General features: G+C 38.2%; 1 protein-coding gene across 4 annotated transcripts in view; it reads left to right on the top strand.

The window, feature by feature from the left end:
- FBXO15 (F-box protein 15) overlaps positions 1-26,031 on the top strand; it is a 28,492-nt gene extending 2,461 nt beyond the window's left edge. For 2 of the 4 annotated variants that reach the window (XM_049830306.1, XM_049830302.1), the window contains exons 2-10: positions 1,985-2,104; positions 4,030-4,134; positions 7,755-7,997; positions 8,271-8,480; positions 10,386-10,515; positions 12,910-12,992; positions 14,217-14,362; positions 21,032-21,156; positions 24,724-26,031. In XM_049830306.1, coding sequence (XP_049686263.1) covers positions 4,043-4,134; positions 7,755-7,997; positions 8,271-8,480; positions 10,386-10,515; positions 12,910-12,992; positions 14,217-14,362; positions 21,032-21,156; positions 24,724-24,993 — 1,299 coding nt within the window. In that variant the 5' untranslated portion in view covers positions 1,985-2,104; positions 4,030-4,042 and the 3' untranslated portion in view covers positions 24,994-26,031. Of the gene's footprint in view, positions 1-1,636; positions 2,105-4,029; positions 4,135-7,754; positions 7,998-8,270; positions 8,481-10,385; positions 10,516-12,909; positions 12,993-14,216; positions 14,363-21,031; positions 21,157-24,723 lie in introns of all 4 variants that reach the window. The other 2 variants (XM_049830304.1, XM_049830303.1) reach the window with 2 other exon arrangements.
- The last annotated feature ends 542 nt before the right edge of the window (positions 26,032-26,573 follow it).

The following is a 26,573-nucleotide window of genomic DNA, read 5'->3' as shown; positions in this document are numbered from 1 at the left end:
GTCCTATCTCCAGCCACCTGACGGAAGAGACCAACACCCACCTCACTACAACCCCCCTTCAGGTAGTTGTAGAGAGCGATAAGGTCTCCCCTCAGCCTCCTCTTTTCTAGACTAAACAGCCCTGGTTCCCTCAGCCGCTCCTCATAAGACTCATTCTGCAGACCCTTCACCAACTTGGCTGCCCTCCTCTGGACACGCTCCAGCACCTCAATGTCTGTCTTGGAGTGAGGGGCCCAAAACTGAACACAGGACTCGAGGTGCGGCCTCACCAGGGCTGAGTACAGGGGGACGATCACCTCCCTGCTCCTGCTGGCCACACTATTTCTGATACAGGCCAGGATGCCGTTGGCCTTCTTGGCCACCTGGGCACGCTGCTGGCTCATATTCAGCCGGCTGTCAACCAGCACGGCCAGGCCTTTCTCTGCCGGGCAGCTTTCCAGCCCCTCTTCCCCAAGCCTGTAGCGCTGCATGGGGTTGTTGTGACCCAAGTGCAGGACCCGGCACTTGGCCTTGTTTAACTTCATATGTTTGGCCTTGGCCCATCGATCCAGCCTGTCCAGATCTCTCTGTAGAGCCTCCCTACCCTCAAGCAGATCGACCCTGCCTCCCAAATTGGTGTTGTCTGCAAACTTGCTGAGGGTGCACTCAATCCCCTTATCCAAATCATCAATAAAGATATTAAACAGAACAGGGCCCAACACTGAGCCCTGGGGAACACCACTTGTGACCCACTGCCAACTGGATTTCACCCCATTCACCACAACCCTCTGGGCTCGGCCATCCAGCCAGTTTTTCACCCAGTGAAGAGTACAATGTGCATGTCTTTTTGTGTTATGACAATTTTCAATAAAACTTAAGGATAGCACAGTTGACAATGTAGGGCAGCGTTGTTCTTTTCTCCCATTTTGTATTTTTCTTTGCGCATAAACCAGTCTTAAGAAGAGTGTGCATTAAATGTACGTGGTACCCATGTACTTCAAAATTAGATATATTTTTTTTTCCCTGAACTGGGTTACTCAGAAACCCAGAGTTGGGTTGACCAGGTGTTGGAAAGTCAGCTGGCTATACAAACGATCACTAATAGAGTGTATGGGGACCTCTGCCTGCACGGTGGCATCAGTGGGTATGAAATATAAGGATTTGATTAAGACCGAAACTCCAAGTATTTCTATGTGCTTTAATGATAGTATTTGTAATTACAGCTTACAAAGTTCTTACTAGCAGAAATCTTTGAAAAAATGTGTGGCCAGTTGGATTGTAAGAATTTATTTGTGTTAGAAATATGCAAAGTTGCTTTCTTTAGTAAAAGAGAGTAATTTCTGTCCAAATTGTTGTGTGTTAATGAGCAATGAAAACATTGATGCCCATCTTGCCTGTTGATGCTAACGCTTATCTCGCACATTTGCAAGTATTTTAGGGGGCGAAAATCTGAAATGAGACTATAACTTTGTTTCAAATGTGATTCTGTTGTGTAGTCAAGGGAATTCTTTTTGAGCCTTGTCAGTTTTTGAGAAAGTTTCAAGGTACTGTTTTATTTGGTATCTCTTAGGAGCTTGGCAAAGTTGGATGGCTCAAAAATGTCCCTGGAGTAATGCTGCAAAACAGAAGATTAATCAGTGAGTTTTGCTTACTGCAGGGGCCTATCTGGAGCTTGATTGTGGTGGCCACAGTGGTGCAGCTGTCTAACCTTAATAGATCTCTACTGGATTCAAACTGATTTGCTGGTGTGACACTATTCCCTTCTGACTACTGTGGGAGATTAATCATAGGAGAGACACCTATGATTTTAAATCTGACATCTTCCTGATGTCAGGTATTTTAACTTGGTGATAATTGTTCAAATTTGTGAACTGGTAGTAATGAATTACCATGTGATTGTATTCCCTGAATCCTGTCTCAGTTGAGATGTGGTGTCTAGGTGTGCACGGTATGCATACTTCTTCATTTTGTGATAATGTGACTCCTCAGAGCTTTTCTTTTTTAGAAATAGGTCAAGGAGCTTTGCTGTGAGGCCTGGGGCATGTTCTGAAACTGTAAATGCTGGAATTAAAAGTCTGTGTTTGACACCTTCCATAAAACTGAAATCTAATCTGTGCATCGAGAGGTGAGTATGTCTTTAGGAGTAAGAGTGGAAGACCCCTTGCAGACTATCAGCCATCTTTTGACTGCTTACAGTAATGTTCATACCTTGGAGATTTCCATGTCACATGTTCTGGGTCAAAAAGAAAAGGTATGCTTTCCTGGCATACTTTGTGATCTTATGTTGACCTTCTAAAGTTTTCTGGCATGGGTCTCCCTCACCTCCCTTTCTAAGTTCATATGCAGGATGTAGGCTTTCCAAGTCATACAAAGCGTTCAGCAACTCCTTTGCAAGTCATGGGCTGTGTTGTTCCTTGAGAACAAAAATTGTTATTGTAGTACTTCAGTAAAAGCTAGCTGGGAATTAAACTTCGGATGTTTCTCTTGATGCTTGTTGCTTTGTGTAGAGAGGCTTAGGATGGTGGAGGAGGATGAGGCGGGAGGAATAAAGTGGCTGCTGAATGTTTGCCACAAGGTAAATGTTTCCCTTCCTGTTTGACAGTGAAAGGGCCCTTTCAATATAATCATGAGTTGTTTTCTTTTTGAAAATTAGTTACATTTCTACAAAAAAAAAAATCTAAAAATGTTACATGAAAGATTAATTAATTTTCTTTGGTTTATACTTTTTGTAGCTTCCTGTGTAGTTGTTTCTCTGTTTTTCATTGGATGGCCCGTTCAATCCCTTATGCTGTTAGTTTGGTGTAAAAGACAAGAGAAAAAAGAAAAAAAAAAATTCCCTTCTCTCAGCTTCCTTCAAAGAAAAAATAATACAGTTGTAAAAACTACTGTTGAGAATTCTGGATCAAGCATATTATTTTAGCTAACTTGCAGCTTTTTGAGGGATCATTTCTAAATTCTCTCTGGAATAAATGCACTAACTGCTTTGGGTTTACAGTGTTTGAGTTATTTCATATAATAACCATGCAAGTTTTGGCACAGTCGCCTCTATGTTAGTGCAATTGTAATTCTGAGTTTTAATACCAACCTTGGACTATTGGTGTTACTGTCATTCTAAGCATGAAAGCTGTGTGCTTCTGGTATACAGTATTATAAATCGGCAGGTGTTGTCAGTGACACAATGGTAAATGGACAAGAGACATGGCTGAGGTGTGGACTTTCACAGCAGCTTGTATTTTCAGTGGTGATTTTGATGTTACCATACTCTCATGTTCCAAAAAGTGGAGTATAAAATGCATCTTTTCTTAAACTCTGTGCAGTTATGAGGTACTACTCAAAGGGTATTAGGTTTCTGTCTGTTAATACAAAAATCATGGTGGCTCATCTCCAAATTATGATGTGCTGCTTGTATTAGGCTGGCACCTGCATTTCAGGTAGCCTTACAGATGCACAGAAACATTAATGTTCTCAAGATGCCACTCAGCTCTTATTTTGAAGTTCACATCTTTCTGTTGACATAAATGAAAACTGAATGAGACTCCTAAGCACAGATGGTTTGAAGATTTTGATGAGGTGGAGCATGATCTCACTGTTTGACTAGGACATTTCTGTCCTGGTGCATCCTGAGACCTGACTCCACAGTCAGGAGGAGAGTGAGTATACACAGTACTGGCAAATGCTGGTGGTTATGGACTAAGTGTTAAAATCATGGTACAAGCAGTGAGAAACTGAAGTTGAATGAGGTAGTTTCATGTCAGACTGGGTTAAAGTTACCAAAGTTTAATGAAAATGCAAACCTGTAACTTTTTATGTAATTGTGCTGTGCCACCTGAATAGGTTGTGGTGAATTGTTTTAAGCAAATGTCTTATATCAGAGAGACAAATCGGGACCCAAACTCTGCAAATTAACTCTTCAGGTGAGTTCTGATTTGTGTATTTACAAGCTGATAGTTTCCATCTCTTTTGTTCTGCTCTGGTTTGGAATTTAAATTCTTTGCCATTGTCACTTCTGAAGTTTGCAGGCAAGTCTAATGGTGTTTCTCTTTCTTCCAGCCTGCCATCAGAAATGCTGATAAAGATATTTTCCTATTTGGATCCTGTGTCCCTGTTGTCTGTTGGTTGTGTGAATAAGCACTTCTATCATCTGGCCAATGACAAGTAAGGAAGAGGGAAGCATAAGTGCTAGCCTTAATCATGTTTACCTGAGTTATGAGTCTTTCTAATTTAGTTTCACTGATGCCAGAGCACTGATGCATGTACCTACTGGCAATTACTCTGCTGAAAATGTACTGCATAGCTCACAGTACAATGTGTTGTGTGGAATTCTAGCTGTGCGAGCCCTGTTAAGTTTAATGGGAGTTATGAGCCGAAAACTAAATACAGTGTTTTGAAATGTTGCTATTAGCATTTATTTTGTTGTAAAATTTGCATATATTTGTTTGCATTCACATGCACCTGCACAGGCTTTTTGGTTCACGCAATTCTTAGTGGTGTGTAGCCAGTAGCATTGTAGAATTGTCATAGCTTTCACAGTTTTGAAGTCCTACTTATTTAGTTCTTTCATCAGGTTTTTGCAGAGGGCTTGATTGGGTTTTATCTTTTGCTCTTTCTGTCAAATTCTGGTGACTTCTAAATGAAAACAAAAGGGGCAAAGATAAATACTGACACTTTTTTTTGGTAAGTGATTGCTTATACAGAGTTCACAAATTGCTCCTACCAGTATCATGATAATTTTGCAAAAGGATCAAGAGGAGACACCCTGGTTGGTATGCGATAACTAGGACATCTGGGTATCCTTTTTTTTCCCCTAGGATTCTGCTGCGTTAGTGTTGTTTAAATGAGAAAATGTCTTCCTATATAGAAAGTTGCTGCATCTGGTATTCATCCATTTCTCACTTTTTTGCCAGAACTTGTACAGTGGATCAGTTAACAGTGGCATTGACACCTTTAGAACTGATGAATTTAAAGGGAAGGCCATAATCCGGATTTATTTTTTGAGGCTGTCAGCAGGTGCATGTAGATAAAAATTGTGTAGTTGACACAGATTATATATCTTAATATGCATTTTCTACTTCAGGATTGTAAGATAGGATAAAATCACTGTGGCTGTTCAAGGGAAGCTGATTCATCTGTTTCCATCTCAACAATGTCTGTTTCCATTTTCTAGTCTCGACGGAGATTACTATATGTGCACAAGTGGGATTCAAGGAAGAGATACTTTCCCTTATCTAGGAGACTGACTGGTTCAGTGGGACCAGGTCAGTTCTTCCTGCTGGATTTCCGTGGACCTTCCTGAGTCCCTGAATCTTCTGGTGAATTAACAGAAGTTTTAATTGAAGTCCTTGTGTATCTCTGTGACAAATTTGATCTTGTTTTTTAGGCAGAGTATCTTTTTGAGGATATTTCTGCTGTCCTGGATGTACAGGATGCTGTCCTTGATGCAGCAGGACCATTAGGCTTTCATCGTGATATATCTGTGCTGGCTAATGCAGTGCTTTGTCTTTGGGCTTTTCAAATAATGTCTGTGCTTTAATGAGTCCTTGGCGCTGATGTCTGCAATGTGACTGTTGAAGGCAAGGAAATGTTTCTGAACCCCTGTTCTGCACCGACATGCCGCATGTGGTATTATTCCAGCCTTCCTGTCATGCAATGTGGCAAGCTCACATAGATGGTCTGTCTGAAAGCCTGAGGGTTTTGATCTCCAGCAGAAAGTGCTTGTATAAGGGGAATTGAGAAGCCAAAGCACAGGGGAAGATCTTTTTGCTTTGCCCAGATCTTTGTGCCATTGTGGTCAAGTGATGACTGACAATGGTGCGTGTCTGTTTCTGGCATTTAAGTTAGCAGTAAGAGGTTGGATTGGCTTGTTGTAACAACGTCCAATAAGGGGCCTTGAGATGAATATTATACTTAACACTCTGAGGCAGAAGTGTCATGTATTCTGCTATGAAAGAGACAAATTTGTCCTTCCCTGTTGGATGCCTTTGTCATTTGTCTGTCCTGAATTCTTCAGAAGTTGAGGATGAAAGGGCAGTGATACCTCCCTAAACGCTTGTGATTCCAAGTCCCCCCCTTTTTTTCTCCTTTGCTTATGGGTCTGTGTTTTAAACAGCTTTGACTCAAAAAATGGCAGTGGGAGATTGTACGTATATCTGCAGAGCAGCAGGCTGCAGGGTTTTTGCAAAATTCCTGAGTATGTTTGCATCAGTAACAAAGAGCCTGGCTTTTGGCGTGTGAGGACTTATTCTCAGGAGCTGATGAAGTGAGAGTGGTTTTCATGGATAGGAGGCAGTGTGGAATGGATTTCAGTCCTTGAATGCTTTAATGCTTTAAGGAGGGGAAAAACGCGTTACGAAGCACATTAGTGTAAGTTTGCCTGGGGATAAGTGAGGACTGGTAAAGGTAATCTTGCTGATAAACAGTAGATAATTTCTTTTGAGAATTTATTTCTGTTGCTATTAATTTTCTTTAGTGCAGTTATGTAGACTGCGTGGCTAGCACTTTAAAATTAGAAAACTTACTGGAAATGTTTATTCACAGATTGTTGTTTGAATTCTTGTAACTTCTTGTACTCAGTATTCCCTGAACTGTCCTAGAGATACTGTGGGGGGGAAATGTGATCTCACATTTTTTCCTTACGGGAAAGAGGTGAACCCATCATTCCTGTTGCATGTTTCTTTGATCTCTTCAAAAAGACATCTCTTCCCTGAGCTTTTCAAAAAAGAGTGCAGAAGGGATTGATGTGACGGTGGTACCACCACCAAACGTAGGGGATTCTAATTGTCCTCCTTCACCCCGCTTTCAGCTGTATCTGTGTGAGAAACTTGAGGGGTCCAGATTGTCTTTGTTTGGGTAAGAGGTATTAAAACACTTTTTCCACTAGCTGATTTTGTGTGAGGAGGATGCATCATTGTTTTGGGGTGGAATCTTCAAAAGTAACTGATTAATCTTAATTGGTTTTCACTTAAGTCGCTGAGTATGCCTGTGCTGTTTCTGAGCTTCATCCTGGATCCTGTATTTTCAGGAAGACAGACAAGACTTACCTTTTCTTTGTTTCCTCATGATAGCTTTCTCTGATTTGTACTGTTTTGTTTTGTTTTTTTAAAAAAATCTGCTTTTGTGAGTGTCTGTGAAGGAAGTAGTAGCATAAGGGGAAAAAAGGCTTTTAAAAACCCAAGTACTCTAGTGTGCTATCGAGAGGCGTAAAACAGTGGGAAGTTCCCAATATCTGATGATCCTACTTTACAGAGCACTAGTCAAACATTTTCTGTATATGTAGTTGAGATGTTTGTCAACCTTACTGGCATACTGTAAGAATTAACTGAATAACTTTTTTTTTTTTTTCCTGTGGTAGAGCAGAAAGTCATAAGTGTATCTCATTTGGTATGTATAATCCAGAGCAAGAGATGTACTCAAAGATTCTATATTCTTTGAGATAATCTAGTAAGCCCATGAGAAATGCTGACATCTAGCACCTTTGATTCCGGGGCCTTCATGTTTGCACCAGGGAAACTGACCTCAGATGAGCTGTTGGAAGGTCAAAATGGGGAAAAGTGTACAACTGTGCCTTTGCATTTTCTTGACGAGTATCTAGGAGGCTACAGTTTCTGGTATTCTGTAAAGTTAGATTTAGATCAAACCCAGTTTGCTGATAACCTAGGACTTTTTATTTTTCTGCTAACATTATGCTCAGTGGTAGCTGAGACATGCATATAAGAATAATTAAGTAATTATTCTTGAAATTTATGTGGTTTTCCTCTTTATTCTATTTTTATTTTCAGTGGAATCTGGCTGAAAATCTATTCCATTTGTTTTCAACCAAAAAGGACAGTTTGGAAAATGAAGTCTGAACAAACAGAAACTGTTTCCTTGGGCTGCGCTGCTCTACATGATAGAAAGCCTGGGTACTGGAAGAAAGAATACATCTTCAAACAAATAGCTGCTGTCAAAACGAGAGTAATGCGACTTGTTAAACCTGTAGATCCTTATACAGGTCTTCCATGTAAAAACAAAGAAGCTATGAAGTAAGCAATGCCTTGTTACAGAAGATGTTTACTTGAAAACAATGTACAGAATATTAATGGCTTTGGAAATGCTGGGGGGATATGGAAATAGAGCTATAAAATATATATCATAATGGGAAGATACGATGCTAGCCTATAAATGACCTAGGCTGAGAAACATAAGTAGCAGTTAGTAGAAATTTAAAAATTCTGTTGGAAGCATAGTTTAAATTTTGTCACCTTGAAAATCTTTTTTTTAAACACCTCTCTCCCCTCTCAATTCCTAAATAACAGAGCCTCTGGCTTGAGTTGGATGATTGCTCTAGAGGACAAAAATGGAAAGGAACACATAAAAGAGAAGGCAAAACTATCATTTAAGGACACATCTGTTACTATACTTTGGTATACTACAAATTGGCCATGCTTAGATAGCCTGTCAACCCTAAAACTATTTGGAGTTATACCATTGCTTCCTGACCAAAGCCAAGCTCCCAGCAAGAATGGGTGAGTTTTAACATAGGATTTTTGAGGGGTTTTTGGTGTAACTGGTTGATAATGTGTCTGTAGGAGCAGTCTGACCTTCGTGTGGCTTAACAAGTTAATTCTTTCTTAGAAAGCCTCTATGTAGTATTTCTTCCAAAGCCTATGTCCTTCTCTTCATTGGTAGAGCTTTTTAGCAAGAAATAGATATAATCCAGTGAGCTATGACACTAAATCATAGGTTAATGTAGCTACTGGCATGTAAGATAGAGACTGATAGGTCCTGCCTTAGAAAGCTGAATCTAAGGTAGATACAAATGAGCATGAAACAAACATGTAAATCTAGGAGAATTTAATGTGAGACATTTGGATTGGAACAGTTCTTCAATGTTTATGTGGCTACAATCAGGTAATCTATGTTAATAGCATTTATTTTTTTTCTGTCTGGTAAGTGTGTATGTGAATTTAGGGACCTTGGTATTTGGCTGCTTGTACAAGTACATGCATATAAAAAAAAAAGTAGTCCACAGCACAATTTGGGATAGCAGTTGTTTTGTAACTTAAGTGCGTACAATATTTTTCTGGCATTATATTCTGAGAAAAGTTGTTTAAATTAAAAGTATGTATTTGAGGTAGGTATGTATTTGGTAGCTGTCAAGGAGTTTTCCACATCTGTGTCTTCTGTGTTGTTTTACTATATGCAGTATCAGCTACCTGCTTCTTATGCAAAGCTCCTAGCAGTAGAGCTCTGAAAAGAGAGAATTGTTGTTCACATACAAAAACCGCAGTTCCTCAAGCAGAAGCGAAGTATTTGCCTAAAAAAATAAAAAAATCAATCAAGAGAAGCCTTTTGTGTAAAGTCAGCTAAACAACGTCTTGCAGTCAAATTGTGTGGGAAATGTAGTATTTTACCAAGATGATGATTCATGTGTAGAAAATAGTAGAAGAAAACTTGCAGGCATTTAGTGTATTTATTTCACAGAGTCATCAGCTGTTAGAGCTTGTGAATATACATGAAGGTAATGATTTCACAAATATCAGAATGTTAAGACTATAAAGAGCTAGTGCAGGGACTTTGGGAAAGTCCCTGTAATTATACCAGTCTGATTGACTTAAAGATGGAAAGGGTTGATGTCCCATCCCTGTCCCAAATTTTACTGTTCAAGGTAATGTGACAAAGTTCCTGTTGGTTGCCGTCTTCCTAGTAGTGTGTAGTGGTAGGTGATACTACTGCGATACTATTGGGGAATCTAGGAACAGTTTTGAATAGAAGAGCCTAAGTCTGTGAAGGGTTTTAGAAGGAGTTATTTCTCCATTCTGAATAGGTAATGCAAACTCTGCTTTCTGCTCTTTTTTTTATGCATCATTAGCTGATAAGAATGCCTGTGAAGCATGAGCTTTAGTTAAAGGGTGTTATGGAGCTAAATCACTTTAATTACAGGCAAAATCTAGAAATAATTTCCTAAAAAAGGAAAGCTTCCTCTAACAGAAGCTTTTAATTTATTGTCTGTAAAGCTTGATCCTTTCCTTGGAATTTTGCTTCTGTGGAGGAAGAATTTACCTTAGTAGCTTGCTTCATACTGACAAGCATTCAGTGATTGCATCTATTAAGAACAAATTATAAAGTAATTCTGTGGCTATTTTGAAATAATGGGCAAGCATCTAAGTTTTTCTTCTTTTTTTTTAAGTAGTATATTAGGCCATCCTATGGTGGCTTTTGTTTCTTTTCTTGTTAGCTGTTGAGATCCTGCTAGTATGTTGTAGTTGTTCAGAAGTAAAGTTTAGGGCTGTGCATGCTGAATGCTTTCAAAACTGTTTTCATCATGTGTTGTTGGTCAGACTTCAGAGTTAAAAATGAAATTCGGCTGAACTGCTACATAAATAAGGACACATAGTCTTGTTGCTACATTCTGTGTGTTCTTTTCAAAGACCTCGTCGACGTTCCTTAATTGCTGAATACCATCTTGCTAACCTGACTGAAAGTAGTGTAGCACTTGGTGCTGATAAGCTTGTCCAGCTCTTCAGTCTGAATCCAGGAGTCTTAGTAGGACTTTGGAAGGTAGGATAACATTTTGTTGCAATACTTGATTATGACTTGAAGAAACAGATCCTTTTGCCTTGTATTTTGGGGTTTGGGGAGTTTTTTGAGTTTTCGTTTTTGTTTCTTTTTTTCATCTTCCTTTTTTTCTTTGGATTTTGAAAGATCTTATCTAAACTAACAACAAGAAAATACAGGTAGGGACAGCTACTTGATGATTTATTTTATTCTAAAGAGCTGTCAAAGGAGTATCTACTTTTCCCAAAAAATCGACCTCTAATTAAAAGAACAGTTATGTGTCATAGTATATTAGATACTGTACTGATCTTATTTCTATATTCAGTTGTATTTATTTTGCAGTCTTCACATGCCAAAGTTTGATATCCTAAAGACATTTTAAATAGAATGGTTTGAGGAGGGATGTGCTTCTTCCCCTGACTCCGGCCTTGCCCTGTCCCTGTCACTCAAAATGATGAATTCTCACAAGGCAACTTTCCTAGTTGTTTCCTTTAATCTATGTCACCAGGTAGTTGTATCCTGCTCCAGAAGTAGGAATGCTGTAAACCATGCCCTTTTGGAGATATTCAATTCTTGGTATTGAGTGTCCAAGTTAAGGGGTTAGTCTCTGTGGGCTGTGTAGAGAGGAATGTCTTTAGAGAGCAGGGCAGCACATCTGAAGTAGACTTCTGCTCTAAGGGAACCTGCGTCTTTGCACTGAATACACTGGGACCTAGGTGTCTGCCTTGAAGTTTGATACAGTTAGGTGCTATGGAAGCCTATCTCAGGTGTTCTGCTCTTGGACTGAATTCAGAGGTAGCAGCCCTTTCTTCCTCCCCCAGCCATGCTAATGATGTAGACATATTATTTGGCACTGGCAAGGAACTTGCTTCAGGGAGCCTGTGAACATTTGCTCTAAGCTGTGATCATTTCCAGCTGGAAACTCTTGCTACCTTAAATGTGCACAATCACCAGAGGAATTTTTTAAAACCACAGAAGGAATATTTGTTTCGCTCTTACTTAAAGGTGTCCATTTCCTAGAAAACTTGAGACTGGCTGACCTGCGTGAGCCTATTACGGGTTGTCTCAATCTATGAAAATCTCCGATAAGCGAGCAGCCATTTCTTTCGTATCTTCAGAAGTTTAGTAGATTGCTGTCCCTGTGGTGGTGTTCCTATAGTCTTGCTACCGGTTTACCCCTTCCCATGCTTGGAAAGAGAATTTTTTCAGCACCTGGTAGTGGTTCAATCATAATGAATTTCCACAAAGTTGTTAAGCATCGAGTGCCTCACTCTAGTGTAGTTTTCCTGCTTACTTTTCTGAACAGCTGTTCTTATGCTCCGTGTGAGCAGAGTAACATTAGGCAGTTAACTGTAGATGGGTATAATAATCGTAAATGCCACACATCTTGTTTTTTCGCGCATAGCTTAGCTGTGTAACAGAAATTGTTGATGCTAGTAGTTTTGACAGCCAAGTACAGGTTATATGGGCCTTCTGGTATTTTGATAGAGAAAGACTGAGAGACTTTATGTGATTGATAAATCTCTGTCATTTTATCTTTTATAGCTGTAATTTTGCACTACAAAAGTACAGGAGTAGCTAAAAAAAAAAAAAAAAAGTTGGAGTAAGGTATGTCATTTTCTGTTTGGTAACCCAGAGAGATGAAAACAATACTTGCCCACTTTTCAGGACAGTAATAGACTGCTGGCAGTGAATAATTTTGCTATTGACTTACTTGTTTGCAAATGCAAGAGTTAAGAATGCATTTTGCTTTTAAAAACCAAAAAGCTGAAATCCTAGCATTCTGTGTTCTTGAAGTAAATAGATACCTTTGGCTCTGTTTAGTTCTCTCACTGAGCTCTGAAGTGTTCTTTGTGCTACATAGGCCTATAGAAGGTATGTCTTATCATTTTCCCAGGAGTATGTAATCTGGTGAAGACATCTGGGGTTTTACTTTGAAATTCAATATTTCTGTTGAATAGCTCTGTATTCCTCACTGATGTTAGCCCTCTTTGCAAACAGTTCTTTACATATGAAAAAGCTTGATGCTTAGGTGTTTAGTAGCTGGGAATAAGGCCTGTTTGACTCTTAGGTATCCAATTTAAAGTGGTGAGTAGAAGCTAGAGAAGTACAATTCATGGATTGCTGCTGATAACTTTTGCCCTGGCATAGTTAGTTTCCCTCCCTTTGCCCACAACACATAAATTCTGTGATCTTTTACATGTATTCTATACTCTAGTGAAAAACCAGTAGCAGTTACAGGGGTCCAAGTGTTAAAGCAAGCTATTATTAACATTATTACAGTAACTGGCAGAGTAATAAGCAGCAGCACTTGTCTATGAATTTTAATGTTCAGGAAGACCTTGTGAAAAAATGTATTTCCAGATGAAAATAAATCTACTTTAATTAACTTTTCAGGAGAAAAATGAAATTGCTTTTGTTATGGCGAGTCTTCATTATCATCAGCTTCTTGAGAGAAGCACTTTGGGTTCTGCTACTGTGTAAGTTTTGGTTTCTCCTTTGTGGGTAATAAAGATAACCTTTTGAATAAAGCTTTGAGTTTTACAGTTAAAATTGGCTGCTGGTAAGAGGTTTGTATTTAGGCAGTAATTAACTATTCTTGCTTAATATAAACAACAGTTATGCGTAACTATATACAAAGCTGTAGAAGTATTTTCATACTAAAATGTTGCCATTGTTTGCCATTGGCTATTAAGGAGATAATTTAGACATACAAGTGTAGTAGTGCTTGCTGTATTGGGAAAGTTAGAAATACACTGCTCATATTTTCTCCCTTTTCACAAGTAGGCTTTTTATTCCCTCTTCCTATCTGAAAGACCTAGAAAAGAGGGAGACATTTTAGGAAGTAGGAAAATAATCTTTAGCTGTGTAAGAGGGGAGAAAAAAATTCTAGTAAACTGGTAAGGTGCCTGCATTTATCTTTCAGTCCTATTGAAAAACTAGCTGGATTTCCTATGAAGTATTTAAGTATATGTGTATATTGCAGGGTATAATATAATACCTGTTCATATACTGTAAACTGTTTACAAAGATGGAGGGTTTTAGCTTTAGAGGATGACTTCGGGGACTTACTTTCCCCCCAGCCTACCCCCTCAGCTTTCTCCTCAGATACTGTTGTATCTACTGGTAGTCTTATGTACTCATTATAACTTAGTATGGCTCTTTTCACACAGAAGGTAAGACTTAACATGATCTTCCTCACTACCAAATAGGATCCGATGTAGAAGCTTCTCAGTTGCCTCTGGGATTTGGGCTCTTCTGGTCATTTGTGTGCAGTAGTTTCTCTTTTAGGTTAGGCACAGGCAAAATTATTCAATAACAGGTATTGCAGAGAAGTCTGTAGCTAGTTGGCTTTTAGATTCGTAAGCTGATGCTTTTTTTTTTTTTTTTTTGCGTAAACAAGTTCATATTTTGGGGTTTAACAGATGTACTTTTTAAAGTTGACTGCCATATTTTCTGCCTTTGGCTAAGCTGGACAGCTGATCAGAAGTATTAGACACTGCATTAGACAGCTTAAAAGAAGCATGGTGAACTACAGATGTTTGATTTTCAAAAGCATTAATAGAGAAGAAAGATTGTATCTTCTAATAATTTTTTCCCCTCTTATAACCTCTCCGAAGGTGATAGTGTAGAGCTATTTACTATATCTCTTTCTATTAAGTCATTCCCCCTTGCTTAATTCTATTATTATTATTTTTTTAAAGTCAATATGCCCTTCCACCTAATAAACCTGTATTGGATGATGTTGACCCAGAATATGGACTGCATGACTACAGTCTACATCTTGATATGCATGGTGGAAGCTGCACCTACCTGTGTGGAACATTCAAGAGCCTCTTTTGCAGAAAAGGTATAGTTGGCAGAACCGTAATGTCTGTTTTTAAAATGATCCCTGCTGTTATGTTTTCCCTCTTATATCCAGTATCTCTGTTTTAAGGGGAGAAACTGAAATGGATTTTTAAGAGTAAGCTATCTTTTTGTCTGTTGTGTGATTTCTTTGTATCGGCATGGTGCGTTGTGTGGTGTTGTAAGCTTGCACGGTATGAAGTCTGCCTGCTATTACATTGACATAGTGTCAGGCCTGAGATATAAGTTCTGCAGATTGTCAGGATATTTTCATTTGGTTCAGTGCTGAGTTAATAATGTAGTGGCTGAGCTTTTGGTGCAAGTTGATGTTCCTTCCACTTGTATACTGTGAGGGAGAGTGAGTTTGTCCTCATACATTTTGGAGACCTATTTCCATAGAATTCTTCTCAAGTGTAATTCAGGTGCGTTGGCAGATTAAATATTTGAATATATTTGTAGAAGGTACTGTGAACTTTAATATATATAGCTTTTATTTAGGTCAACTTAAGGTTGTCTGTTTTGACATCCTTTCATTCTGTAATAAACAATTTCAGTGATTGTTTTTAACTATGCTGCTTTTTTCAGTTCTTAGCATTTCTTTTAATGAGACATGATTGGTTATCCTTGTTGTTCATGTACAGCCCAACTTAATAATTCTTACTAGGGTTTTGCAAAATACATTGGTGATCTCTCATTTGACTTTAACTTCAGCACAGCCCTGCCTATAGCTACACAGCTGTCTTTCTGTCAGAAGAAACAGATTAAAATACTAAACTTAAAATTAAACAATTAAAATTAAACACTCTAATTATTGCTCCCCAGTATTTTTCTGGTAACTACTAATGAGCCTTCTGTTGATTTCAGAAAATACTGGTTTTGATGAAGACAGTAGAGGGCACTGTTATCAGGCTTGAGTGCTTTTACAGTGTTATAACAAATTTACCCATGACTTTTTTAAAAAAAAATTTGTATTTCATTACTCCAAGAGCTGTCATTTAGACTGTGGCCTTGTGTACAGTGTGCAGTGTTGTAGTCCTTTGAATTTGAAACATGTTTTCAGATTCCCAGAAAGCTCCAAGCTTGAAATAAAGGAATACTTATTAGGGTAAAACTTCTGTGAAATTCTATCCATGTAGCAATAGAAATTTTTGCTGAGGTGTTGTTCAATACAGGAGTCCTCTTTATACCTGAAAAAAACCCCCAATTTCTGTAAATTGGCCAGAGGGTTGGGTTTTTGGTCTTGTTTTGGGGTTTTTTTAGGTGAATGTCATGTTTTGTTTTCTAAAATGAAAATTTTATGCTCATAGCAATACAGCTATACAAGAGAAAGCAGTATTTGGCATACTTTCTTTGTTGGTATCACTTTTTTGCCACTTAGATGCTACTTATGTTAAAGATTAAGCTGATGTTTATGCAAATTGTAGCAAATGTCCAGGAGCTATAGTTGTGATGCCATCTCACTTTGCTAGTTAGAAAATCTGTTTTATGATAACGAGTGTTTTCTGAACTGTATCGGTTTTGTGTCCTTCAGCTGTGTGACAGCCGCTAGATTCTGCTCTCACAGGACATCAGCCAGCTGAAGCCATGATTCTGCAGGCAATAAGCTTGTTTGTCATCTAGTCCCTTCCATGTACTTGCACAATAATTCCTTTTGGAAAATGCTTGATTTCCTCCATAATTTGTGTTAAAAAATGATGTAGTGAGGCAGTTTATGGCTGTCTGCTGTCATATACCTTCATGGTAATTTGTTGTTCACTTTGCTCTTTCTAGTAAACATGGTGTTTCTGAATGTGGCCAACAGTGTAGGTGTATCCAAGCTGGTTGTATTTGATGGTTTGTGATTTGTTTTTAGGCTCTGTTCTAATGATACTCTTTGTCCCATTCTCTGGGAGGGCTCTGAAGCATGGAGGTCTCTGACATACTGAGAAGTCTTGCTACTTCTTAAAATTCTCTACCCAATCCAGATTTATCTTAAGTAATGTATGTGACACTGCCGCGGATGGAGTGACGCACTTCACTCGTAAGAGAGAAGTAGCAATATGTTTATTGATATAAAGCAGCGATTTAACAAAGCTTGATAGTAAATGCATCAGTGGTTTAACAAGATTTGATGGCAAGATTCACTTGATATATACCGCATAGAGGACAGAGTCAGACAAAGCTGTCAGGGAGACCATCCCATTGAGTCATGAGGTTCAGAAATGACCCCCTTGCATTCTAAACTCCTTCTCAGAGGGGAGTATAGGTGTGGCTGGATCCAGACTTAGTCAATGGTTTACGTCTAAAGGATTATATATGTGCAGTTGATCTTTTACATCACTTAGCTGAGATTTCAAAGTTTAGCATGCTGTTAATCACTTACCAAGAATCTGTTGTGGCAAGGAATCTCACATCCTAGGGGAGTAACCTTGAGAGGCATCCCTACTCAAGGGGAGATCCTGGCACGCAGCCTGCTGCCATGCAGAGCTCAGCAGGCCCTGGGCTGTCCACTATTTATGGAGTAAGATGATCGATTTACAGTCCTGTTTGCATACCGACTACAGATGTTAGCTTCTTCCAAATTTGGCTGGAGTTGGACATTGACCAGCACTGTGGTTAGGTGGGTGCATTGCTCAGATTTAGCCCTTGGCTGTTGAGTTGTTACGCGTCTTCCCCTGAATCCGCTTTGAGCGGAATGCAGCCATCACGACCAGACACATCCATTATGACTCCCACTGGTGGTTATCCCTTGGGCAGGGTTACGGGAAATACAGGTCAGGTTGCGGCTCGGGGAGCACACCACCGCAGACATGTCAATGGTGGCATGTTTTATTTTTGTCTGTTTTCTGTTAGTGTTCATTAATATTGTGCTTCATGTTGCTGCTCTGTTTTCAATTCTTTCTGCAAAATTCTTAACATTAAATTAAAAAAATTTTATCACACTTCATTGAACCGAGTGGATGGAGTATATATGGCTTCAGCTCTTTTTTTTTCTGTTGTTAATACTTCCACTGCAGTAACTAGCTGTTCTGCCACTCTGTTTTGGCTGGGTTTTAGCATTTTATTTTATGCTTCCTTCCATTTAAACAGAATTGGTAATATGGTCTTGTTGACAGATACTGTAGGGTGAACTGAAAGTATTAGAAAACTTCTTGTTTTCAGGAAGCTGTGACAGGCTTTTTGCATAGAAGCCATGAATACTAGATCTAGCTTTTTAATAAACATTCTTGAAATGTATTTACTTAGGCTTTCAACTTCTAAGCATAGCTTTGTAACCATATGATAGTCTAAGCTTTGGCTTTTCAATATTATTCCTTGTTGATCTAAGTTGGTGCATTGTGCTTGCAAAATGTAATGGGGTGATTTTTGCATGTTTAGAGCGCTTTTCAGATTTGTTTGTAAAGTATCACATCATGTGTTTGAAATGTTTTAGCTTGACCTTGAAAATGACCATTTCAGCATGGTAAGCCTGGTTGTTGCCACTAGAATTAGTGTTAAGTACAGCCTTCCCTGTGAAAATAACAATCAAATTACAACTTGCAACAAAGGCTCGGTTAGCAAAACGAACTTGCTTGGCTTTTAGCTACAATAAGTGCCTTTGAACTGTTGGGCTATTTGTTTCTTTCCCCTGAGGTTTGTCTACATGATATCTTTTCTCTATGTTGGTATTCCCTTTATTTGGAAATACTTGTTCCCTATAACCTATACTGATTAAAGGGCTGCTTTGCTGCTATACGTGTCTTGCATAAATCCTGGACAGTAGATATTATAAGGGGACAATGAAACAAATTCTAGATGAGTTTGGTTCCTCTATGTTTTCCTTGGTGTGTTTAATATAGCTTGGTCTGCCCTTTAATTTCCTGTTCTCATCTGACTGGGATGAGGAAGGGGAGATTTCAGTACTTAACACTTCAGCTTCTTCCTAATTTCTAGGCATGCTTTTTCTTTCTGCTGGATATGACTGCAATGGAGCTTTTATATTAAAAAAAAAAAAAAAATTATAAAGACTGGATTAACTAACTCATGAATAATTAGCCTTCAGGTTCCTGATCTGTATCACCTATTTCCGTTCTGGCTTAAAGTTAAGAAGTAACTGTGATAGGGGATTTATAATTTACACCTTAGCCAGGTGACCCCTCTAGCAATGCAGCAGTTTGTGTTAAATGCCATGCAATAGTAGTGATGTTCTGGGCTTCATTAATTTATTAGCAGTATGCTTATTTTCAATCTGTTTTTATTCCATTAAATTTTTCATTTGTTTTGAATGAGCGAGAGGAATAGCTGCTTGCATTCAAATTTGAATTGCAGATAACTGAATAGTCCTTTGGGAAAAATGATTGCTGACTGATATTGTTTAAAGTCTCTTGTATAAAAAAAGCTCAACTTTAAATGCAGGCTTTCAATGTTCACTCAGTAAAGCTTGACTATTTATCTAAAATAGTTTTATCTTGAATGAAATCCTGTCATTGGATTTGATTTACTGAGGTTTGGAACTGAACCATTTGGGTACTGAACCATAAAGGCAACTGAGGTTTGGAACTGAACCATTTGGGTACTGAACCAGAAAGGCAACTTAATAGCCTTTTTTGCACTTTGAGCTGGATCTTGAAAGTGAATTCTGCTTACATTTTCTTCAGTGAGTTCCCTGGGACTTCAGTGCAAGGACAGTGGGTATCACTGTCTGTAGTGATGCATTTTCCTTCAACCATACTAAATATTTCCTGGGCATAGTCATGTTGGTTTCACTGTATTCACACTCCTATTCCAGACAGTGTCTGTGCTGAAAAACCTGCTGATTCTGTCCTCTGTCGCTTTTGGGATGCTTTCTCCACACTCCCTGCTTGTGAGTGATGTCTTTCCAGCATTGGTTTGTGGCCAAGCATCTCTTGGGAGTTGCTTGGCCCCAGAGTACCAATTCAGAGAAGTTTCTGGCTTCTCTGGTAAACTGTGGGCTCTCTTCCTCTGTCACTTGGCACCCAGCTGTCTGCCCTCAGCAGCCACCAGGCAAAGGCTTCTGCTGCTTAGTCACACAGGCTTTAGCTTTTTAACTCGAAGCCAGCCTTTCTGATGTTTCTGCTTCTCTCTTCAGCCTCATGGTGCTACTTGGGCTTGATTGAAGGAGAACCACAGGCAAAACACTTCTCTCTTTTTTTTCACTTTTGCCACTTGCATCTTAAACCTCTACAAACCTCTTCAGTTATTACCTTACCATCCAGGGCCTGCTACTGAATCCTGACAAGCAGTATTTTCCTGGGAATTCCTTCTCTTCCTTCCTGTCTCCTGCAAGTGCTAGATACATAGTTCTGTTCCTTTTTTTTTTCTTTGAGGTCTCCAGTGCTTTTGTTTGCTCTTTTAAGAGAGTATCTCTTGTTCAAGGGAATGTGTTTAAGGGGTGTCTTACAAACAAATCTGCTTGTGTCATGATGTAATGCCTTTTTTTTTTTTGTAGTCAGAGATCTTGTTTGTTATGATGTATTCCAAATTATAATTAGACAGTTGGACTCCTTTGTTAACTTTCCTCCTCTGATAGCAAGGGAAATAAGAACATTTAAGAAAAGTTGGTCTCTTCTAGGGGGAGAGGAATACTGTCCTGGGTTTGGCTAGGATAGAGTTAGTTTTCACAAGAAGCTGGGAGGGGACACAGCCAGGACAGCTGACCCAAACTAGCCAAGGGGATATTCCATACCATATGATGTCATGCTCAGTAAATAAACTGGGGAAACTGGCCGGGGTAGGAGGAGGACAGATTGCTGCTCAGGAACAGGCTGAGCATTGGGTTCTGGGTGGTGAGCAATTGCATTGTGCATCGCTTGCTTTATATACTTTTATTAGTATTATTGTTGTTTCTTTTCTCCTTGCGTTGTGTTATGAAACTGTCCTTATCTCAACCCAGGATTTTTAGCTTTTTCTTCTGATTCTCCTCCCCATCCCACCAGGGCAGGGGAAGGAGTGAGCGAGTGGCCGTGTGGTGCTTAGTTGCCAGCTGGGCCTAAACTATGACAAAGACATACCAAAGAAATACAGTTATATGTAGTAATAAAATAAAATAAAAAAAAATCTCAAAGAAATCTTAATAAGTCTGTCAAAAAATGGAAGTGTGCCTTTGAAAAGCTGTTTAAAAAATGAAGAAATCCATAATTTAAAAACTTGATTCAAACCAAGGCATACTGCTTGTCAGTTTAAGTGATGCAATATCCTTTTCCAGGGAGGATTGATAGGTATCCTTATACCCTGTTGAACAGGGTTATTTGAATTACCAGATAGAGCAGAGAGATTTTAAAAAAAACAAAGGGTAGGGGGTATCTCATAATTCATTTCATACGTTATGGATTGAACTTGACTTTTGAGGAGTGGGCAGTGATGAAGGCACTGGTGGCATGAAATTGAAATATTGAACATGGAATTTACTCCCTGCATCCTTGTGTAAGTCCTTTAGGTGGCATTCAGATTTTTATACTCAAATATACCAAATATTTTTTAGCTGCTGCTTCTACTGTGGAACACAGAATCAAAGCCCTGAACTGCGACTTAAATTCTTTATAATGTGCTTGATATCTAGATGTTGGTGTATGTCAGGGTTCCTTATTGATGAGTAGGAGGAAACTAAAGACAGAGGGAGAAACAGAGAGAACATTTACAGTGTACTTAGTTTGATTTGTAGTAGTATAATGTTATATATTGTTAATATTTTCAGGTGACATTGCAAATGGATATTTGAGGCTGACAGTTGTAAGCTTGAAGGATAATAAGAAGCACTTGCCTCTCGCTGGGACTCTTGGCTTATCCTGGGAAACAGATGTGTTTAAAGGCAATGTAAAGGTCAGTCAGAACTACTTTTTGTTTCTGGAAATGCTTATCTCAAACCAGGATTATGTTTATGCATCCTAAATATGCTAATTTAAAAAAAATGTTTTTATTTGTGGAAGGTGTCTGTAACTAGGAAAAAACCTCAATTCAAATATTGCAAAAACGATGTGAATTTTCAGGAAAAAAAAAAAGTTCTGTCCTTTCTGTCTTAGAGTCTACGTTGCATGATATACCCATTATGCATGTGTGATGACTCCAGTGCTTTCCACTCAGCAAAGATGCTGTGACTGACCAGCGCTGCTTGGAAATGCTGGACAAAAGATGTACTGGAGATGTGCTTTTTGTGTGTGTGTGGTGTTTTGGTTTGTTTGAGGTTTTTTTGTGTTTTTTTTTTCTTGCAGGTAATAAGTCTTGAACCCCTGGGAAAATACTCTGCGGTTCTGTTGTTGCATGTATGTGCAATGAAAGTTAGAAACTGTTGGAGAATGTTAAAATGCTAGTGGACATGGGGAGAAACTACAGTCCACATTCATGCAGTCAGCACCTAGCTCTTGAGTCATGTACATGAGTCAGCTGGATTAACAGTATTTTAGAGGAATTATCACTCATTCTCTTCTATAAAATTCTTAAAAGAATTACTTTAAAGAAAGTTTAGAGAGTAGTTCTGTAGATTTTGCAATAGTGGTGAAGGCATATATTTTTAAATGTACTTCAGCTGCATGAATATTTCAGAAGTACCACAAATTCTGATAAATGTAACTTAAGCACTACTGAAAAATGATCCAGTTCAACACTTGATTTCAATTTGGCACTTACTTTGAAAAAAGTAAAAATTAATAAATCTGTCATTTCTGCTAATACTGCATAAGTGTGGAATGGAATACTATTTGATAACGTAATATTTTGCTCATAGACATTCACATATTTGTTTTATAGTTTATAGCATCAGCCAGCTTTCCTATGCAATGAAGAATATAAAATTTATCTTAAAACTTAGTAATGTACTAGTATCTGTTGGTAACATCAGCTACAGTTGAGCATGGATTACAGTTGCCATTCAGTCCTCCCTCTAATTGCTCATAGCAATTTTTTGCTTCAAGTTCCTTGTTTGCATAGTGGCAAGTTTGTTCACTTGCATTTTTTTTTTTCTCAGTTTGTACTAAACTTTTTTGAGTTGGGTGTTTGTTTTCAAAAGAACAAAAAATCCTTCCCCTATGCATGTTAATAAAAATACTGTATGTTGGTAATTAGAAGTAATTCAAACTAACAAGAAAATGCTTTTAAGGGAATTGTTTGCCATCTTTCTCTAATTGCCATGAATGTTCATTGAGAACCATAATGCAGAATAGGTGCTTTTTTAAGGCTTCTGAAAAATTTTAGACTTGAATTATTTGTATGCTTAAAGCTAGTGGGATCTTAGCATATAATTACAGAATATGCTTCATTTGCTTGAAAAGCATATGATAGGAGGTGGGAAATCTTGATGCAGTGTTGGGCAGGTATCAGAAAATTAAGGCTCTGGGGGGACCTTATAGCAGCCTTCCAGTACCTAAAGGGGGCCTACAGGAAAGCCAGAGGGGGACTTTTTACAAGGACATGTAGTGATAGGACAAGGGGTGATGGCTTTAAACTGGAAGAAAGTACATTTGGATCAGATGTAAGGAAGAAGCTTTTCACTGTGAGGGTGATGAGGCACTGGGAGAGGTTGCCCAGAGAGTTTGTGGCTGCCCCATCCCTGGCAGTGTTCAAGGCCAGGCTGGATGGGGCTTGGAGCAACCTGGTCTAGTGGAAGGTGTCCCTACCCATGGCAGGGGGGGTTGAAACGAGATGATCTTTAAAGGTCCCTTCCAACCCAAACCATTCTATGATTCTACATGATTTATAGCTGCTTGGCAGAATTTTTTCTTCCATGAAAATAATCATGAGTAGCACATAAAAATCTGGTAAATTAACTGTCAGAGGAAACAGAGAGCTATGGCTGTAGTCTTCAGTTTAGCTCTGTCCTATGTGCTTACAGCATAAGTTATACTGAATATTTGTTTCTGGGAAAAAATAAATAATATCAATTTTTTTTTTTAAACCCCTCATTTTGTGGTGAGAGATTGCACATGTCAACACATAGCTGTGGGTAGAATTCACTTTGGCTTTTAACATAAATCTCTAAAACTCTTAAAACATGTGAAGGCGAAATAAAATCAGCCACAGCAGCAGAACATGCCACTACTTTGAATTTATTTGAATTTTGTCCAATACTCTAAGGAGAGGAAAAAAAAAAAAAAGAAAGAAAAGCTTTTTTAACACTTCCGGGTATTTTTTATAAAAAACTAATTGTTGAAGTACAGATAGTTGGAAATACATGGGATCCTGCCTCCCCCCCCCCAACAGTCAAGGCCACCCTGCTTTACTTTTCATAATTAGCCTTTGATATGCAAGATGTCAGACCACAAAATAGTAATTATTTCTTGTTTCAAGTGAATTTATAGCTTGTATAAGTTATTAAATGATCATCAGCTTTGGTTTGAAATTTTTATTTTTAGCATAGTCTACAGTAAAAAACTTAGGAAAACTGTATGTATCACATTACCTCTTATGTTTGTCCCATCTACTCTGTATGGTTTGATTGAAGTACAGTAATTGTGAAAGAAATGTTAAAGCAGTGGAAGCACAACTACGTAGTACAGTGAAATAAAGCATTCCTAATTAATTTTTTGGCATAGAATATGTGATGTTGGTTTGTTTATGCTTTTGGAGCATATGATACTGCTGGAAGTAATGCATATATACAGCATAATTAAGATAAACTGATTCATTTAGTGTTTCAGAACTCATAAGAATAGGTAACAACTGATATTAACAATGACACACAACCCATATGCTTTTAAGGCATGTTTCAAACCATCACTTTGCAAGTGCCGAAGAACTGGCATCCTGACTTTTAGCATTATTAAATGTTGTAACTGTGTAGTGTTGTAAAGAAATACCTTCAAGAATTTTTAAAAGGAAGAATTATTTGGAGGGTAGAAAGATATATTAGTATTACCTTTTGGGGAACTGAATCTTGCAGCCGTTCAAAAAGTGCTCTATACCTTTTGTTTATAGCTGGCATATAAGGCTAATTGTTGTGTGTGTACACTGCCTTGGGGGTGGTGTCTTTGAGTATCTTTGCAAACATTTCTGCATTCACACAAGTTTAGCACCTGAGTTTAAATGTAGGTTTCTTTCTCATATTGAAAGGACTATCATTATTTGAATGGTAAGCTAACTAATAATTGAGAAGCACAGATGTTAAAGGCTTAAAATATGTTCAAGAAATAATGTCTGATTTAGATTGGCCGTACTACTTCCTGTAGCAGAGTTTTTGATGTCTGTAGGTTGCAATTTTGATTTCTGTAGGAAACCTCTAAATAAGTATTTGTTGTTTTGCAGTAGTCAGTAGAGCACTATCAATTATATTTTGAGCTTTTAGCCTTCATACCAAAAAATTGCTCTCTGAACCCTTGATATTTCTCCTAAAATCAGGACAGATCTACTTACTGTGCCATGGCATAGGGAAATAATCTCTTCTGCTTGTTTTTGTAGGACTGCTTCATGATGGATGTTACTCTCTTGGATGAAACTGGAAAGCCCTTCTGGTGTTTCAGTGCCCCAGTCTACACTGAACTGTCTTCCGAGGCATCCGGCCTTTATGACTACCTGGGTCATACCTATACCACATACTATGCAGATTCAGAGGGTAAAGTCTGTGTTGAGTTGGTATGGTTGGAAGAAACCAAGGAGTATTTTATAGTTAATTTGGTGCTTTATATAAGCACCAAAAAGGTGAATAATTGGTATGGAACCAATTACTGACTTAATTGGGTCAGCAATTTCCTTGCTTAAAAAAACCAAACCAAAACAACAAAAAACACACCACACTAAACTTTTGATGCTTAAAATTGATACCAATGAGCAAGACTGTTCCTGCAAGTTTTTCAGTAACAAGTGCAATTGCATAATTTTTTTTTAATTGGCATTGGAGGGATTGAAGAGACATGTTGATGTAAATGAATCTTTCTTCCCTATTGAACATCACATGGTTAGTCTGTTTCTGGTACTGAGTATATTGAAATTATTTTTAGGAATATTTTTCTTTATAGATACTTGTTACTATGGTTAACGAATTGCTTCTTGTGAGAGCCATACTGTGAAGATGCCTTGCCTTACGTAAGCTACACTGTTTTTCAGAACATTGAGTTTTATGCCTAGTAGTAAAACAGCATGTGGGTTGTTCCCTTCAGATTCGTTATTGTGTCATTGGTAAATAACAGGTTTTGAGAGGTTTTGTTAAATGCAGAAATACTTTTTTTTTCAGAAAATACTTCACTTAAATATATTCTGGTAGAGGATTTAAAATGTAGACAGGAAGTTACAGATCTGAACAATATGGCAGTTAGGGCATTTGTTAAGAAAATCACATATAATATCTGTTATGAGATTTCTTGAAATTCCTGTTTGTTCTGTTTTCCCGTGTTCTAGCCTTCTGTCTGATTTGAGCCTAGATACTTGCCTCATGTATTGACATATGAATAAGTGTCCCAATTATCAGCACAGCGGAGCTGTTGTCTGCTCTTAGTGAATGTACGTAACATTCAGTTGTTTTGGAAACAGTGCATATCTGATACTCTTTATCTAACAGTAAGCATTCATATAAAAATTGAATGTATGTGCCTGATCTTTCAGGTTCCTTGAAGTAACTTTAGGACCAAATCTGTTACTCCCCGTATAAAAAAAAAATAAAATGACATGATATTGGGACTCCAGTGTTATTACATAGCATGTTACAAACCACAAACCACTACAAATTTGTGTAGTTTCATGGTACTCTGTTAAGATAAAAGCATAACTGTATTGTTGACTTCTGTGACTTTATTATGGTAGTGATTTCCTTAAAAATAATTTCTCTCTTTATTAATTTAAATACGTTAATTGGTTCATGCAAGCAATGTTTATGTGCAAGCACTTGTGCTCTATACTACAGAGACAGTAGTGCTCTATACTACAGCAATAGGGTTGTTTCTTAATGTAACTTTCAAAGATAATGAAGTTAAGGCTGATTCAGTTCTAGTTTGACTTGTATAACCTTGCTTAATGAAGCAACAGAAACATTTCTGTGTTTGGTGGTTAGCTAGTGTAACGCGTATGATCAGCTGTATTCTGTCTCCTTTCTTATTGACTGCTGATGGTGACTGGGATCCCTTGAAGTAATATAAATGTTTTAACAAGTGGACTGGGTGTGATGAATGCCAGAACAACAGATGCTGAAATTCATGCTGCACAGACAAGTGGCCAGTCAAGATTTTCTTTTGCCTGAAGTTAGACTTTGAGGTACCACCTTTAGCAAGGAAATGGTAGCTCAGTCCCAAAGTCCTCTCAGTCGCTGGCCTCACCAC

The sequence above is a fragment of the Accipiter gentilis genome, chromosome 27, assembly GCF_929443795.1.
Source record: "Accipiter gentilis chromosome 27, bAccGen1.1, whole genome shotgun sequence".
Classification (NCBI taxonomy): Eukaryota; Metazoa; Chordata; class Aves; order Accipitriformes; family Accipitridae; genus Astur; species Astur gentilis.
This window is presented reverse-complemented; position numbering and strand designations above follow the sequence as displayed.